This window comes from Salmo salar, chromosome ssa01 (genome assembly GCF_905237065.1).
Source record: "Salmo salar chromosome ssa01, Ssal_v3.1, whole genome shotgun sequence".
Taxonomy (NCBI): domain Eukaryota; kingdom Metazoa; phylum Chordata; class Actinopteri; order Salmoniformes; family Salmonidae; genus Salmo; species Salmo salar.
In genome coordinates, this window is record NC_059442.1 from 37,375,175 (window position 1) to 37,390,819 (window position 15,645).

Consider the following 15,645-nt stretch of genomic DNA (forward strand, 5'->3'; position numbering starts at 1 on the left):
TCTCTCTTACAGAGTTCCTTAACAGTGTTGGAGTGGCTGGAACTTAAAGAAATGTGTTCAAATAGGCCCAGGGCTGCATCCCAAATTGTACCCTATTACACTACAAAGTGCACTACTTTTGACCAGAGCTCTGGTCAAAAGTAGTGCGCTATATAAGGAATAGGGTGCCATTCGAGATGCAGTCCAGGGCTCCTACTGTACAGTACCTACCTTCACACTTGAGGCCCTGTCTCACCAGGCCCCACAGCATCTCTCCACAGTGGTCACAGAAGGCAGGGGCCCGGTAGGAGTGGACAAACAAGGCATGGGGACGGATCTGGAAGTCCTCCACTGTTGCAGAGGCTAGAACAGGTCAACAACAATAGTCAATGGTTCAATTTCAACAGTTCCTCACATTCCCCAGATGTAATCCTGAAATTCCGGAACTCCAATTTGAGCAGCAGCAGCTGAAAAATGAGCTCCTACAAATATTGAAATTTACATGGTTTTTAGAGTGAAGTACATCGGAAAAAAGCAAAAGAAAACTGCAAGACTGAATAGGAGAAAAAACAAGCAACAAACAAAGAAGATAGGCTTTTGAAAAATAACTATTTTTCCTAAAATTGTAGTTATCTTATGTTCGCTGCTCTGGCACCCCAATGGTGGAACAAGCTCCCTCACGACGCCAGGACAGCGGAGTCAATCACCACCTTCCGGAGACACCTGAAACCCCACCTCTTTAAGGAATACCTAGGATAGGATAAAGTAATCCTTCTACCCCCCCCCCTTAAAGATTAAGATGCACTATTGTAAAGTGGTTGTTCCACTGGATATCATAAGGTGAATGCACCAATTTGTAAGTCGCTCTGGATAAGAGCGTCTGCTAAATGACTTAAATGTAATGTAAATGTAATCTTAGCTAGCTGAATTGTTTACCAGTTGCTAAGCAGTTGCTAGGGACTCTTTTGGAAGAAGCTAGCTAGCTAACGAAGAACAACAAAGAATATCTAGTTAACAGAATAAAAGAAAGAGAAAATCAGGACAGAAGAAAAAGGATATCAAAGTGAAACAGTTCTCTAAAGACACAAGAGACAATAATACAAGAAACAACACTTCTGTAGCTTGTCAACTATGTGTCTGTCTATCCCTGTTCTCTCCTCTCTGCACAGGCCATACAAACGCTTCACACCGCGTGGCCGCTGCCACTCTAACCTGGTGGTCCCAGCGCGCACGACCCACGTGGAGTTCCAGGTCTCCGGCAGCCTCTGGAACTGCCGGTCTGCAGCCAACAAGGCTGAGTTCATCTCAGCCTATGCTACCCTCCAGTCCCTAGACTTCCTGGCGCTGACGGAAACATGGATTACCACAGATAACACTGCTACTCCTACTGCTCTCTCTTCATCTGCCCACGTGTTCTCGCATACCCCTAGAGCATCGAGCCAGCGGGGTGGTGGCACTGGAATCCTCATCTCTCCCAAGTGGACATTCTCTCTTTCTCCCCTGACCCATCTGTCTATCTCCTCATTTGAATTCCATGCTGTCACAGTTACCAGCCCTTTCAAGCTTAACATCCTTATCATTTATCGCCCTCCAGGTTCCCTTGGAGAGTTCATCAATGAGCTTGACGCCTTGATAAGTTCCTTTCCTGAGGATGGCTCACCTCTCACAGTTCTGGGTGACTTTAACCTCCCCACGTCTACCTTTGACTCATTCCTCTCTGCCTCCTTCTTTCCACTCCTCTCCTCTTTTGACCTCACCCTCTCACCTTCCCCCCCTACTCACAAGGCAGGCAATACGCTTGACCTCATCTTTACTAGATGCTGTTCTTCCACTAATCTCATTGCAACTCCCCTCCAAATCTCCGACCACTACCTTGTATCCTTTTCCCTCTTGCTCTCATCCAACACTTCTCACTCTGCCCCTACTCGGATGGTATTGCGCCGTCCCAACCTTCGCTCTCTCTCTCCCGCTACTCTCTCCTCTTCCATCCTATCATCTCTTCCCTCTGCTCAAACCTTCTCCAACCTATCTCCTGATTCTGCCTCCTCAACCCTCCTCTCCTCCCTTTCTGCATCCTTTGATTTTCTCTGTCCCCTATCCTCCAGGCCGGCTCGGTCCTCCCCTCCAGCTCCGTGGCTTGACGACTCACTACGAGCTCACAGAACAGGGCTCCGGGCAGCCGAGCGGAAATGGAGGAAAACTCGCCTCCCCTGCGGACCTGGCATCCTTTCACTCCCTCCTCTCTACATTCTCCTCTTCTGTCTCTGCTGCTAAAGCCACTTTCTACCACTCTAAATTCCAAGCATCTGCCTCTAACCCTAGGAAGCTCTTTGCTACCTTCTCCTCCCTCCTGAATCCTCCTCCCCCTCCCCCCTCCTCCCTCTCTGCGGATGACTTCGTCAACCATTTTGAAAAGAAGGTTGACGATATCCGATCCTCGTTTGCTAAGTCAAACGACACCGCTGGTCCTGCTCACACTGCCCTACCCTGTGCTTTGACCTCTTTCTCCCCTCTCTCTCCAGATGAAATCTCGCGTCTTGTGACGGCCGGCCGCCCAACAACCTGCCCACTTGACCCTATCCCCTCCTCTCTTCTCCAGACCATTTCCGGAGACCTTCTCCCCTTCCTCACCTCGCTCATCAACTCATCCTTGACCGCTGGCTACGTCCCTTCCATCTTCAAGAGAGCGAGAGTTGCACCCCTTCTGAAAAAACCTACACTCGATCCCTCCGATGTCAACAACTACAGACCAGTATCCCTTCTTTCTTTTCTCTCCAAAACTCTTGAACGTGCCGTCCTTGGCCAGCTCTCCTGCTATCTCTCTCAGAATGACCTTCTTGATCCTAATCAGTCAGGTTTCAAGACTGGGCATTCAACTGAGACTGCTCTTCTCTGTGTCACGGAGGCTCTCCGCACTGCTAAAGCTAACTCTCTCTCCTCTGCTCTCATCCTTCTAGACCTATCTGCTGCCTTTGATACTGTGAACCATGAGATCCTCCTCTCCACCCTCTCCGAGTTGGGCATCTCCGGTGCGGCCCACGCTTGGATTGCGTCCTACCTGACAGGTCGCTCCTACCAGGTGGTGTGGCGAGAATCTGTCTCCGCACCATGCGCTCTCACCACTGGTGTCCCCCAGGGCTCTGTTCTAGGCCCTCTCCTATTCTCGCTATACACCAAGTCACTTGGTTCTGTCATATCCTCACATGGTCTCTCCTATCATTGCTATGCAGACGACACACAATTAATCTTCTCCTTTCCCACTTCTGATAACCAGGCGGCGAATCGCATCTCTCATGTCTGTCAGACTTATCAGTGTCGATGACGGATCACCAGCTCAAGCTGAACCTCGGCAAGACGGAGCTGCTCTTCCTCCCGGGGAAGGACTGCCCGTTCCATGATCTCGCCATCACGGTTGACAACTCCCTTGTGTCCTCCTCCCAGAGTGCTAAGAACCTTGGCGTGATCCTGGACAACACCCTGTCGTTCTCCACTAACATCAAGGCGGTGACCCGATCCTGTAGGTTCATGCTCTACAATATTCGCAGAGTACGACCCTGCCTCACACAGGAAGCGGCGCAGGTCCTAATCCAGGCACTTGTCATCTCCCGTCTGGATTACTGCAACTCGCTGTTGGCTGGGCTCCCTGCCTGTGCCATTAAACCCCTACAACTCATCCAGAACGCCGCAGCCCGTCTGGTGTTCAACCTTCCCAAGTTCTCTCACGTCACCCCGCTCCTCCGCTCTCTCCACTGGGTTCCAGTTGAAGCTCGCATCCGCTACAAGACCATGGTGATTGCCTACGGAGCTGTGAAGGGAACGGCACCTCCATACCTTCAGGCTCTGATCAGGCCCTACACCCAAACAAGGGCACTGCGTTCATCCACCTCTGGCCTGCTGGCCCCCCTACCTCTGAAGAAGCACAGTTCCCGCTCAGCCCAGTCAAAACTGTTCGCTGCTCTGGCACCCCAATGGTGGAACAAGCTCCCTCACGACGCCAGGACAGCGGAGTCAATCACCACTTTCCGGAGACACCTGAAACCCCACCTCTTTAAGGAATACCTAGGATAGGATAAAGTAATCCTTCTAACCCCCCCCCCTTAAAAGATTTAGATGCACTATTGTAAAGTGGTTGTTCCACTGGATATCATAAGGTGAATGCACCAATTTGTAAGTCGCTCTGGATAAGAGCGTCTGCTAAATGACTTAAATGTAAATGTAATGTAAATGTAATCAGTACTCAATAGCTGAGTTGTATTCTGTGAATAGTGATATAGTAGTGAAGTAGTGTAGTGGTACCATGTTTCCAATGGATGTAGAATACAAAAAAAATGATTGGCCGTTGGCTGGTACAGTATTTGTATATTTTGAGGTAAAGGCTTTTTGCTGCAGTTAGAGTTGTGGTTTTTGGCTGACGCTGTTAGGCAGCATTGGGCAAATGGGATAGAGTGGAGAGCTCAGCATGAGACTGCCTCATCAAACTCGCATCTTCCCACCAACATGCTTGTCTCAGCACGCTGAATACATTCTGATTAGCCATTCTGCTTGGTAAATTAGTTACATTTATCCAAATTATTGTTTTGCCTTTTGTTTAAAAGCAAAACTATGGTTGGAAGTTGAACAACCTGTAGCTGTCATGACATATTTCAGAAGATGAGTGTGGATGTGAATGTGGTACCTAGGTAGGCTTAATCTAAATAAATACCTATGTCTAATTAGTGGTTCTATTGACATGTCCGCTTTCTGAGTTCTGCTTGTACCGCTACACAACTTTAAACACTCAAATAAAACAAACACTGATGAATATAAAGACACACTGCGGTGGTAAAGACAGCTCACATGATACACAGTATATCTGCATTCCAGCACGGCACAGTACAAACCGTTTCAGTGTACAAATCATTGGATAGAGTTAAAGTTGCCTTCTTCCTCACTCCCATTTTTCTGTTTACAGATTGGGGTGCACACCCGTTTTGCATCAAGTAGCATCCATCCTGCTCCAGCCTAACAAATTGACGTTGTTCACACCCTCGTGCTGGTAACAGTAAAAGTGTTCTTGGCATCCTATCCACCTTCACACTCATTAAGTTGCTCCAGAAGTCGAAAAAGATCAAACGAGGAAAGACAAATCGTGAGATCTTTGACAGGAAGACTGGCTGGTGAAAACAACTCTCTGGGATAGTGTAACACACCATAATGTTCATTTACCAACCATTACCATTTTTCTTTCTGTGAAGGGAACTGATGATTTTATTGATGAGTTCAGTGGAGAACAAGTGTTCTGGCATTTGGCCCCTGTGGTGAACCTCCTATTGTAGCTGCTCTATGTTAGCATGACACTCTCTCCATTCATACTTCCTGAGCTTATCAAGAGTCAAGAACAGAACAAGATTATAACTTGTTTTGACCTTCTACCTCAAATGTGAGTGCTAGCATAAGCTGAGATGAACTGAACAACGAGAGTAATACAAGACAATACTGCAGACAGACAGACACAGACAGTGTTAGCGGCATCTGTGCAGTAAGACATACCCATGTGAACCTTTACATCATGTGACCTCTTATAATGTAACACAATAGCCACACATTAGAATCCATGCAGTTCTCTGTTATGATTCACTTCGCGCAGCCTCCGATGCTGAAACAGTAACAGAACTAGACAACAATTTACACACCACAATCAACTGAGGACACATTTTGTTCAGAGCAGCCACGCAGTGGGAATGATCACAATTAATAATCACAGACAGTCTAGTCTTCACTGCTTCTTTCTGACAGTTGTAAGGTTCTTCCTGTGTTACTTTTACTCTGTGCTCACTGCTCTCTCAGCTGTCGAGTGTGTCATTAAAAAGTGTCATGAGAATGTGTTCATCTGGGCATGTAAATCACTAAATCACCTGAGCCCTCTCCTTCCCAGCGAGGGGTGCAGCCAGGGGGTAGTGGAGGTGTCAATCTACCCAATGTCTCCCCCCGTCTCTGTACCACAGCCACAACTAAATTACCTGCCATACTGTAACACACAGAGGGGGAAGAGAAAGCCTGCCAAGCGTTTGTAAAAACACTTTAGCAGTGTCAAACGCGATACTCCGATCACTTCCTACTCCTGGGCTAGGATAAGCACACCCCTGATTTTTTGCCAGGTGCGGCAGCCAAACAACTGGAGGGGGTGGAGGGGAGCAGAAGACTGCCAAAACAAAGCAGATCGACATCACTGGTTCAATACACAAAGATGATTAAAGACTTGAGTGACGACTTACTATTTGGTTATTTTTAATAAATGCTTTATTACTTCACAAGAGACGGGCATCTGAGATAGAACTTACAGTAATTGGTTAATTTGCATATTGGCATAGTTCCAAATCTCCAGATCCTGACTTGTGTGTTGGTGTTTCTGATTGGCAGCTAACCCTATGGTGGATTTAAGATATTATCTGAATGAATGATCTTCTGTAGCTGGCTATATCAGCTAGACACCAACATGCCCTCAAGCTCTGTGCTTGTCATGCAGCCAGTTATCCATGTTCTTGTCTGTTGTGATGACTGAGTAAAATTAACCATACAGTAGCTATTAGCTAAGCACAAAGAAAATATACACGCTTATGCCACTTAGATACTATGAAATGTAACATTACGTCCTCACTATTATCATTGTGTCGTCTGATTATTCCATTAAGCTGGGTAACATTGTGTCTCTCTCCTCCTTTTCAAGCTGCTATTATGGAGATGCTTTGTACTCTGTTCACAATCTGTATGAAGCTTGAACACGTTCTGCATTTAGAACAAAAACAAAAGGAACCTTCCACTTCCTGCTATTATTCAAAATCAAGGGTTCATAGGAGAGTTCACTCCTCTTCCATATATCAAATGGTATATTCTAGTGGCTACATAACTAACAGAAAAAACTGCTGAAGAGAAGCAGTGAATGCAATAGGCCTATGTTCTATGGCATTAAAACACTGTGGAAAAAGGTCATATGAATGTATACGACATATGCTAACAGAGATTAGCCTATATGCAAACAGAACACAGGTGAACAGAACTCACCTTCAAACAGGAGCATGCTACATATTCAAATGCGTAGGGCATGGATAGAAACACCTCAATCCAGAGGAAGACATTGTGTCATGTGTGACCTAAGGAGGGCCTGGGTCGTTTTAAATCATGGCAGCCGTAACAAAATGTTTTGAAACATTTTGCAACAGGAAACCACAATCAATGTTTCTTATTGGTCAAGTTTGGGTAGTTCCTCCCCATTTCAGTTTATTTCCTTCCGTTTGATGCCTAACAAACACAGCCCTATTCTAGTGTGTACTATAGTCTTACCCGATAGCACCACCTCCACCAGGTAGTGTGTAGTGTGTAACATGTAGTGAGTACTGGTCTTACCTGATAGCACCACCTCCACCAGGTAGTGTGTAACATGTAGTGGGTACTGGTCTTACCCGATAGCACCACCTCAACCAGGTAGTGTGTAACATGTAGTGAGTACTGGTCTTACCCGATAGCACCACCTCCACCAGGTAGTGTGTAACATGTAGTGAGTACTGGTCTTACCCGATAGCACCACCTCCACCAGGTAGTGTGTAACATGTAGTGAGTACTGGTCTTACCCGATAGCACCACCTCCACCAGGTAGTGTGTAACATGTAGTGAGTACTGGTCTTACCTGATAGCACCACCTCCACCAGGTAGTGTGTAACATGTAGTGAGTACTGGTCTTACCTGATAGCACCACCTCAACCAGGTAGTGTGTAACATGTAGTGAGTACTGGTCTTACCTGATAGCACCACCTCAACCAGGTAGTGTGTAACATGTAGTGAGTACTGGTCTTACCTGATAGCACCACCTCAACCAGGTAGTGTGTAACATGTAGTGAGTACTGGTCTTACCTGATAGCACCAACTCAACCAGGTAGTGTGTAACATGTAGTGAGTACTGGTCTTACCTGATAGCACCACCTCCACCAGGTAGTGTGTAACATGTAGTGAGTACTGGTCTTACCTGATAGCACCACCTCAACCAGGTAGTGTGTAACATGTAGTGCGTACTGGTCTTACCTGATAGCACCACCTCCACCAGGTCTCCCTCTGTGATGTCTGTAGCACATTTCACCAGCTGGAGGATGTTCTCTGAGTCTGGGACGTGGCGGAACAGCAGGATCTTGTCATACATCCCATAGAAGCCACACTCAGGTAACTGTGTAGGAGAGAAAAAAAAGAGTACATTTACATTTTACATTTAAGTCATTTAGCAGACACTCTTATCCAGAGCGACTTACAAATTGGTGCATTCACCTTATGATATCCAGTGGAACAACCACTTTACAATAGTGCATCTAAATCTTTTAGGGGGGGGGGGTTAGAAGGATTACTTTATCCTATCCTAGGTATTCCTTAAAGAGGTGGGGTTTCAGGTGTCTCCGGAAGGTGGTGATTGACTCCGCTGTCCTGGCGTCGTGAGGGAGCTTGTTCCACCATTGGGGTGCCAGAGCAGCGAACAGTTTTGACTGGGCTGAGCGGAAACTGTGCTTCCTCAGAGGTAGGGGGGCCAGCAGGCCAGAGGTGGATGAACGCAGTGCCCTTGTTTGGGTGTAGGGCCTGATCAGAGCCTGAAGGTATGGAGGTGCCGTTCCCTTCACAGCCCCGTAGGCAATCACCATGGTCTTGTAGCGGATGCGAGCTTCAACTGGAAGCCAGTGGAGAGAGCGGAGGAGCGGGGTGACGTGAGAGAACTTGGGAAGGTTGAACACCAGACGGGCTGCGGCGTTCTGGATGAGTTGTAGGGGTTTAATGGCACAGGCAGGGAGCCCAGCCAACAGCGAGTTGCAGTAATCCAGACGGGAGATGACAAGTGCCTGGATTATGACCTGCGCCGCTTCCTGTGTGAGGCAGGGTCATACTCTGCGAATGTTGTAGAGCATGAACCTACAGGATCGGGTCACCGCCTTGATGTTAGTGGAAAACGACAGGGTGTTGTCCAGGATCACGCCAAGGTTCTTAGCACTCTGGGAGGAGGACACAAGGCAGTTGTCAACCGTGATGGCGAGATCATGGAACGGGCAGTCCTTCCCCGGGAGGAAGAGCAGCTCCGTCTTGCCGAGGTTCAGCTTGAGGTGGTGATCCGTCATCCACACTGATATGTCTGACAGACATGCAGAGATGCGATTCGTCGCCTGGTTATCAGAAGGGGGAAAGGAGAAGATAGTAGCTGGCATTGGTTAACATTTGATAGGTTTTCTTGTTTGGTTGACTATAGCTCTGTCCAAAACAGATCCGTTGTTCTATTGCTTGTTGATTAAGTGGAAAGAAATGTACAATCGTTTCCTTTCAGACAATAAAAAAAAATATCTTAATAGTCAAATTAAAGATGTCCTTCTCTGCTTTCTTTTCAGGCAACACAAGAAGAAATCTGTCTCCATAGAGACCCTTCTGGAGGCATCTCACACAGCAGACTAGGGCAGATTAACCTAATAACATTTAGAGGAACAATGATGCTGTCTCTAAATTCAATTTACAGAGCCCAGGGTTCAACCTTTCACAAATGATGATACAGCACTGATACCCAACTGCCCATTGATAATATAGCTCCAAAGGATCTTCAGAGATATTTACAAAGCTGTTCATCACAGCCTCCATTCAGTAACAATGTAAGTTATAGCAAAGAAATATGCCTCTTCAAATGGAATTGCATTGGTGCTATGCTGCTGATTAAGGAGCCCCATAATGATGGACTGTTAATAGCCCTTATGATGCCTTATTTTACAGCTTATATGTTATAGACAGTTGAAGTCGGAAGTTTACATACACTTAGGTTGGAGTCATTAAAACTCGTTTTTCAATCACTCCACAAATTTCTTGTTAACAAACTATAGTTTTGGCAAGTCGGTTAGGACATCTACTCTGTGCATGACACAAGTAATTTTTCCAACAATTGTTTACAGACAGATTATTTCACTTATAATTCACTGTATCGCAATTCCAGTGGGTCAGATGTTTACATACACTAAGTTGACTGTGCCTTTAAACAGCTTGGAAAATTCCAGAAAATGATGTCATGGCTTTAGAAGCTTCTTTTTTTGTCAATTGGAGGTGTACCTGTGGTTGTATTTCAAGGCCTACCTTCAAACTCAGTGCCTCTTTGCTTGACATCATGGGAAAATCAAAAGAAATCAGCCAAGACCTCAAGAAAAACATTGTAGACTTCCACGAGTCTGGTTCATCCTTGGGAGCAATTTCCAAACGCCTGAAGGTAGCACGTTCATCTGTACAAACAATAGTACGCAAGTATAAACACCATGGGACCACGCAGCCGTCATACCGCTCAGGAAGGAGACTAGAGAGACTCTGTCTCCTAGAGATGAACGTACTTTGGTGCAAAAAGTGCAAATCAATCCCAGAACAACAGCAAAAGGACCTTGTGAAGATGCTGGAGGAAGCAGGTACAAAAGTATCTATATCCACAGTAAAATGAGTCCTATATCGACATAAGCTGAAAGGACACTCAGCAAGGAAGAAGCCACTGCTCCAAAACCGCCATAAAAATGCCAGACTACGGTTTGCAACTGCACATGGGGACAAAGATTGTACATTTTGGAGAAATGTCCTCTGGTCTGATGAAACAAAAATAGAACGGTTTGGCCATAATGACCATCGTTATGTTTGGAGGATAAAAGGGGACGCTTGCAAGCTGAAGAACACCATCCCAACCGTGAAGCATGGGGTGGCAGCATCATGTTGTGGGGCTGCTTTGCTGCAGGAGGGACTGGTGCACTTCACAAAATAGATGGCATCATGAGGAAAGGAAATTATGTGGATATATTGAAGCAACATCTCAAGACATCAGTCAGAAAGTTAAAGCTTGGTCGCAAATGGGTCTTCCAAATGGACAATAACACCAAGCATACTTCCAAAGTTGTGGCAAAATGGCTTAAGGACAACAAAGTCAAGGTATTGGAGTGGCCATCACAAAGCCCTGACCTCAATCCTATAGAATTTTTTTGGGCAGAACTGAAAAAGCGTGTGTGAGCAAGGAGGCCTACAAACCTGACTCAGTTACAGCAGCTCTACCAGGAGGAATGGGCCAAAATTCACCCAACTTATTGTGGGAAGCTTGTGGAAGGCTACCCGAAACGTTTGACCCAAGTTAAACAATTTATAGGCAATGTTACCAAATACGAATTGAGTGTATGTAAACTTCTGACCCACTGGGAATGTGATGAAAGAAATAAAAGCTGAAATAAATAAATCATTCTCTCTACTATTATTCTGACATTTCACATTCTTAAAATAAAGTGGTGATCCTAATTGACATAAGACAGGGAATTTTTACTAGGATAAAATGTCAGGTATTGTGAAAAACTGAGTTTAAATGTATTTGGCTAAGGTGTATGTAAACTTCCAACTTCAACTGTACAATCTTTACCAAGAGGCAGAAGCCTATAGCCTACAAACAGACTTGACAATTGTCCTTCTCTGGTAAATGTAAGGTAGGTGTTTAGCCAAACAGGCAACAGTCCATTGCAAAAGTGCCCACATTAACAGATGCAGACTAGGGGCCCATTACTCTCTTTTAATGCAGTTAGAAAATGTATTGTGCTTAATTAAATTAAAGACCCAGGATACTAGAAACCAGCCCAGAGCAAAGATACAAAACAAACCTGTGGTGTATTTAGTGAGGTTAAACATTCAGAATGTTTCAGATAGAAACATATCGGATAGAGCAGCACATTGTCACGTTGCACCAATGCTATTTAGAAACAGTAAAAGGAGAATGGTCTGTTTCACCATGTTCTGTTGTAGAACATCATTGGATTTTTAACTGTCCGTTTCACTAATCTATCTAAAGTCTGAGGTCAAACTATGGTGTGCTTTAGGTCAACAAGCACAATGCCAGAGCTGGGCGGTAAACTGTGTTTCGCTATACCGGTATTGATGCAGGGACCGGTTTGGATTTTTGTTATACCTCACATAACAGTATTTCAATGTTTGCTTTGTTAAATGTAATAATTGAAAGATAAAACTTGAACAAGCAGAGCAGGTGCCAAAAGGACCCTAGAAATCTGCACACTGCCCTTTGTGGTGAAAGTATGAACTGCCAATAACTACATAAAAAATACCTCCCAATTATCAGCCTGAAAACGTCATCCTGGCAGGTTTCTAGGTTAAATGTCATAGTAGCTGACTTTTTCTCAATACATTGCAGTCAATTGGAAAAGATGAGTGTCACAAGGTTGATGTTTTTGTCAATACATTGCAGTCAATGGGAAAAGATAAGCCTCAATCACATTAATCTTATGTCCATAAATTCCAGTCAATGGGAAAAGATAAGCCTCAATCACATTAATCTTATGCCCATAAATTCCAGTCAATGGGAAAAGATAAGCCTCAATCACATTAATCTTATGTCAATAAATTCCAGTCAATGGGAAAAGATGAGTGTCACAGGTTTGATGCCTAAGTGAATACATTGCATCAATGGGGGACGATTAGGATCACAACATGATTTTGAGCCGGGATGTGGAAATGAAACTAGGGTTAGCGTTAGGGTTGACGCTAGGTTTAGGGTTGAGCCAGGAGTTTATATGAAATTTGGGTTAGGGATAGGGTTGAGCCTAGGTTTAGGGCTGAGCCGGGAGTTGATCTGAAACTAGGGTTAGGGATAGGGTTGAGGCTAGGTTTAGGGTTGAGCCGGGAGTTGATATGAAGCTAGGGTTAGGGTTAGGGTTGAGGTTTAGGGTTGAGCCGGGATGTTGACATGAAACTAGGGTTAAGGTTAGGGTTGAGGTTAGGTTTAGAGTTGAGCCAGGAGTTGATATGAAACTAGGGTTAAGGATAGGGTTGAGCCTAGGTTTAGGGTTGAGCCGGGAGTTGATATGAAATTAGGGTTAGGGATAGGGTTGAGGTTTAGGGTTAAGCCGAAATTTGATCTGAAACTAGGGTTAGGGATAGGGTTGAGGCTAGGTTTAGGGTTGAGCCGGGAGTTGATATGAAGCTAGGGTTAGGGTTAGGGATAGAGTTGACGCTAGTTTTAGGGTTGAGCCGGGAGTTGATATGAAGCTCTGGTTAAAGATAGGGTTGACCCTAGGTTTAGGGTTGAGCTGGGAGTTGATATGAAGCTAGGGTTAGGGTTTGGGTAGCCTCGACCTGAACCAGGCTTCCCTAAAATGGGAAGCCTGGTGAAGTTCCATGGCACAAATCAGCTAAAGAGGGGTCGGAACCCATTGTAAATCAGTTATGCCTCGCAACACGTCAAACCAATCAAATGCCTTGCTTGGCCGGAGCTCCAAAGGTGACTACCGGATTAGTGACGTAGGAGCAACGGTGCATGAGGAATAAAAATGTGAACAAAACAAGCACTGGTGACATAACATTTTATAAGGTTTTAAGATGAACTAAAGCGTCAGCAAGAGGGGAGAAATGGTCTACAATGCTGGCCATATCAATATTTTTACGAGCTAGTTCTCTCACAATTATAAAGCCAACTAAATGTTAATAGAAACAGCAAATTACTAAACTAAAAGGTTAGCTGTGTTAGACCAGTCGCTAGCTTATTCAGGGTTAGTGATACATAGAAGCATGTACTGGCTATACAGTGAGGGAAAAAAGTATTTGATCACCTGCTGATTTTGTACGTTTGCCCACTGACAAAGAAATGATCAGTATAATTTTAATGGTAGGTTTATTTGAACAGTGAGAGACAGAATAACAACAAAAAAATCCTGAAAAACGCATGTCAAAAATGTTATAAATTCATTTGCATTTTAATGAGGGAAATAAGTATTTGATCCCCTCTCAATCAGAAAGATTTCTGGCTCCCAGGTGTCTTTTATACAGGTAACGAGCTGAGATTAGGAGCACACTCTTCAAGGGAGTGCTCCTAATCTCAGTTTGTTACCTGTTTAAAAGACACCTGTCCACAGAAGCAATCAATCAATCAGATTCCAAACTCTCCACCATGGCCAAGACCAAAGAGCTCTCCAAGGATGTCAGGGACAAGATTGTAGACCTACACAAGGCTGGAATGGGCTACAAGACCATCGCCAAGCAGCTTGGTGAGAAGGTGACAACAGTTGGTGCGATTATTCGCAAATGGAAGAAACACAAAAGAACTGTCAATCTCCCTCGGCCTGGGGCTCCATGCAAGATCTCACCTCGTGGAGTTGCAATGATCATGAGAATGGTGAGGAATCAGCCCAGAACTACACGGGAGGATCTTGTCAATGATCTCAAGGCAGCTGGGACCATAGTCACAAAGAAAACAATTGGTAACACAATACGCCGTGAAGGACTGAAATCCAGCGCCCGCTAGGTCCCCCTGCACAAGAAAGCACATATACATGCCCGTCTGAAGTTTGCCAATGAACATCTGAATGATTCAGAGGACAACTGGGTGAAAGTGTTGTGGTCAGATGAGACCAAAATGGGGCTCTTTGGCATCAACTCAACTCGGCGTGTTTGGAGGAGGAGGAATGCTGCCTATGACCCCAAGAACACCATCCCCACCGTCAAACATGGAGGTGGAAACATTATGCTTTGGGGGTGTTTTTCTGCTAAGGGGACAGGACAACTTCACCGCATCAAAGGGACGATGGACGGGGCCATGTACCGTCAAATCTTGGGTGAGAACCTCCTTCCCTCAGCCAGGGCATTGAAAATGGGTTGTGGATGGGTATTCCAGCATGACAATGACCCAAAACCCACGGCAAAGGCAACAAAGGAGTGGCTGAAGGAGAAGCACATTAAGGTCCTGGAGTGGCCTAGCCAGTCTCCAGACCTTAATCCCATAGAAAATCTGTGGAGGGAGCTGAAGGTTCGAGTTGCCAAACGTCAGCCTCGAAACCTTAATGACTTGGAGAAGATCTGCAAAGAGGAGTGGGACAAAATCCCTCCTGAGATGTGTGCAAACCTGGTGGCCAACTACAAGAAATGTCTGACCTCTGTGATTGCCAACAAGGGTTTTACCACCAAGTACTAAGTCATGTTTTGCAGAGGGGTCAAATACTTATTTCCCTCATTAAAATGCAAATCTATTTATAACATTTCTGGATTTTTTTGTTGTTATTCTGTCTCTCACTGTTCAAATAAACCTACCATTAAAATTATAGACTGATCATTTCTTTGTCAGTGGGCAAACGTACAAAATCAGCAGGGGATCAAATACTTTTTTCCCTCACTGCATATGGAAACAACTGCAATCATTTAGCAAGCAACATTGCTAAAATGAATGAACTAAAATAAAATTAACCTCAAAGAGTTACCTGTAATGCTCTTGCAGCCTAATTGACATCTCCTTATTTTTATGCTGTACCTAAATTACAAGGGTTGAATTGGCACTGAACCACTTTATGTCTGCAACATCTGGTACAGTTGAAGTCAGTAGTTTACATACACCTTAGCCAAATACATTTAAACTCAGTTTTTCACAATTCATGACATTTTATCCTCGTAAAAATTCCCTCTTAGATCAGTTAGGATCACCACTTTATTTTAAGAATGTGAAATGTCAGAATAATAGTAGAGAGAATGATTTATTTCAGCTTTTATTTCTTTCATCCCATTCCCAGTGGGTCAGAAGTTTACATCCACTCAATTAGTATTTGGTAGCATTGCCTTTAAATTGTTTAACTTGGGTCAAACGTTTCGGATAGCCTTCCACAAGCTTCCCACAAT

General features: G+C 44.8%; 1 protein-coding gene across 3 annotated transcripts in view; it reads right to left on the minus strand.

Moving 5' to 3' along the window:
* prkd1 (protein kinase D1) overlaps positions 1 to 15,645 on the minus strand; it is a 67,914-nt gene that overhangs the window by 19,298 nt on the left and 32,971 nt on the right. For 2 of the 3 annotated variants that reach the window (XM_014192675.2, XM_014192658.2), the window contains exons 2-3: positions 8,035 to 8,173; positions 211 to 342 (exon numbers count right to left, since the gene is read on the minus strand). In XM_014192675.2, coding sequence (XP_014048150.1) covers positions 211 to 342; positions 8,035 to 8,173 — 271 coding nt within the window. Of the gene's footprint in view, positions 1 to 210; positions 343 to 7,020; positions 7,230 to 8,034; positions 8,174 to 15,645 lie in introns of those variants that run through there. The other variant, XM_014192691.2, reaches the window with a different exon arrangement.